Source organism: Bremia lactucae (genome assembly GCF_004359215.1).
Source record: "Bremia lactucae strain SF5 chromosome Unknown BlacSF5_NotPlaced_59_SHOA01000017.1_63552bp, whole genome shotgun sequence".
Classification (NCBI taxonomy): Eukaryota; Oomycota; class Peronosporomycetes; order Peronosporales; family Peronosporaceae; genus Bremia; species Bremia lactucae.
In genome coordinates this window covers 44,222-47,233 of record NW_027152072.1, presented here as the reverse complement: position 1 = coordinate 47,233, position 3,012 = coordinate 44,222, and the positions used below count along the sequence as shown (strand labels likewise).

The 3,012-nt window shown below is 44.7% G+C and overlaps 1 protein-coding gene across 1 annotated transcript; it reads left to right on the top strand.

The window, feature by feature from the left end:
• Positions 1 to 1,505: 1,505 nt before the first annotated feature.
• On the top strand, positions 1,506 to 2,056 carry CCR75_009281 (uncharacterized protein; the record flags this gene model as incomplete). Its single annotated transcript, XM_067967322.1, has 2 exons — positions 1,506 to 1,766; positions 1,787 to 2,056. 2 exons carry the CDS (start codon positions 1,506 to 1,508, stop codon positions 2,054 to 2,056), a joined length of 531 nt encoding a protein of 176 aa, XP_067819149.1.
• Between the last annotated feature and the right edge of the window lie 956 nt (positions 2,057 to 3,012).

The window sequence follows — 3,012 nt, the reverse complement described above, 5'->3', positions numbered from 1 at the left end:
GCTAAAGCAAACCGGGAGACTATGGTTTCAGCTTCTACACTCAGAGCTACTTCGAGTTGGATTTGTGCAGTGTGTGAGCGACTCGTGCCTTTACTTTAAAGTAAATGGTGACGATAGAACGGTCGTGGGGGTATATGTCGACGATTTGCTGATTACAGGGACGTCTGAGGGGCGAGTATTGGAAGTATTTGATCTCCTTGTAACGCTGCAGATAAAGAATCTGGGTGCTGTCGGCAAATTTCTGGGCATGAGAATCAGTTACTCGGATGAGTGTGGATACGAAATTGATCAAGAAGCTACTATCATCGAGATGCTGATAAAGTTTGGATTACAAGATGCGCACTCGGTGATGACGCCAATTGGACTTGATCACGACAATAATACGCACGAGGTGGATACACTACTACCTAAAGAGGGCGTGGTTGGATCTGCATCGGTGCAGAATTTCCAGTCGATTGTTGGATCGCTTTTATGGCTGGCTCGCTGTACGCGTCCGGATGTAGCATATGCCGTACATCGAGCAACTCGGCGAGCTCATGCGCCGACGACGAGCGATTGGCAGCTATCCAAACGAATTGCTAGATACCTAAAGGGTACTAAAGATGTCAAGCTTCGCTTAGGACGACGAAAAGGTACAGAAAAATCGATTGTACAACTCACTAGCACAAGTGATGCAGACTTCGCCGGTGATAAGAGCGATAGGAAGTCAGTGAGCGGTGCTATATTTCGTGTGGACGGTATGATGGTGGGTTGGACCTGTCGGAAGCAGACAACCGTCTCACTGTCAACAATGGAAGCTGAATTCACGTCTGCATCGCATGCTGGACAAGAACTACTAGGCCTACGTGAGCTTTTATCCGAGTTGGATTTTCTCGTGAAGTTACCCATGACAATGGAAATGGATAAACAAGCGGCCATCCGGCAGATGGAAAATGAAGAGAGCTCGGCACGCGCCAAGCATATTGATATCAAGCTCAAGTTTATTAAGGACTACGCTAAGAAGGGAATTATAAAACCCAGCTTTGTGTCAACTGAGGCGATGACAGCAGACATACTGACGAAGGCATTTAGCGCCACTCGCCTGCGGGCACTAATGGAGATGTGCTCATTGTACCGCAGCAAGATGGACTAAAACAAGGCGTGTAATCAGAAACACACGGCACCGTGAGGAAGGAGTGTTGGAAGGCGATGCTGCCGCGGAGTTTCTGGGACTCGTAAGGAGTTTCGAAACGTCTTTTATTGTAATGGTCACGGAGCGGTGGTTACGGCGAAAGATGAAACGATCCAAGGTCGAGAGGTTTCGAGAAGTATGAGGTGCAAGTAACGCACGATGGACAGGTAATTCTGACAAGAAGAGAGTTAAGGCTTACATGCATAATATATTCACTTTGTCTTTTGCAAAATAGCACCCATGGAAATTCAATCTGACGTTCAACACCAAAACCAATTGCCTCCGCATCGGCGCCGCTATGTTCGACATCACTTAACCGGCGGCCGAGGCGGGTATGTTTGGATATGCCAAGGTGGGGCAGCTTACGTCGAATATTCATATGCGGCTGCGCGCGCATGCATTTGCGTTTCAAGATTTGGAGTCTAAAGGAATGGGAGTGCTAGATTACAACATACCTGTAATTCATGACGGTGTCGCGTCGGGTGCGTCGTTTGGTAGCGTGGTAGCTGGTGCTGATGTCATAAATAAATATGAATGGGGATCGACCGTTAAAGTTTGCTTTCATGCTGCGCACCAAATAATTTGCGAACTCAAGGTACATTCTTGGAGGTGCAGCGATGGATGGAGGATAGTAGTCGCCTTGATAAAGGAATCTGGGTAATGTACCTGGACGATGGTGATACTGACACGTCGTTCAGATGGGAGCGCCAAGGTACGTTCCGATCTCAAGTAACCATCGAGTGGTGTATTTCGGAATCCACTTCAAAAGGCAACAACCCGATTAAAATTAACGGCAATCGAAAGCACTGTCTTTTGCGTAGCGTCACTTCATACTCAGGGGCATCTTCTGCATTTCTAGTCGTAAATTCTGGTGTAATAGCTTAATCATACTCAGCAGTAGATGCGCTGATTTGTTCTTAAATGCTTTAAACGTATATAAAGGTACTGCATGCAAGCAAGCATACTGTTTTTTGGTACAGGCTGCATAATGCTTAAAATGCTCAAATATTCAAGCATTACTGGCTACTTATAGTCGTATGGAGTATTATTGTAAAGGTGTCTGTATTAAACTATGAATAGTTATAATACGAATATTACTAATTTACCTCGTCTGAACTGTAATGGGGCACAGATCGGTTGGAGAACCGATGTTGTGGTACATTTACCTTATGGGTAATACCCCTTTATCCTATTCTAAAATAGTTGATTACTTAAATCCCATTTATTATGGGTAACAAATGTACAAATAGTCGCCGCCAGATATAATTCTGGCGGCCAAAATCTTTTTTTGAATTAGCTAGGGCAAGCTTTTAGATTAAATAATAAATTAAAGTGCAGTTCCCCTTTTGATCTTAAAGCGTTGAGTGCCTTCCTTAGACTTGCGCATTGATCTGTAAGATATAGAAGCCTCAGGTACATACTCTTGGGCACTAATTGCCACTTGGTTCTACGAACCCCTGGTCTTTTGAATTAGGTATCACTAAGCTTTATGAGCTTATACGACTCCCCGAGTTGTGAAATTCATTAATTCTATAGAACTAAGAGACTATCTAAGTCTAAAGTCTTCCTCTGACTTAAGGAGCGAGGTGGTCCGCTACGTAAACTATGGAGTGTACAGGGTTGTAATGTTGACTACATCAAAGTCCGATTGGTTCTCGTTAGCCATCTAGAGAAATAATGCTTGTGTTGGCTGGGATGTTGTGTCATGGACGGGTAAAATTTTGTCGATACTGATAGATGATGGCGTGAGTCAGCTGTTGAGGTCCGAATAGCGCATAAAATACCCACTCTCGCAGTCCATAACAGCAGCAATTAAGCTAGGCACCGTACGTGAAAGAGCA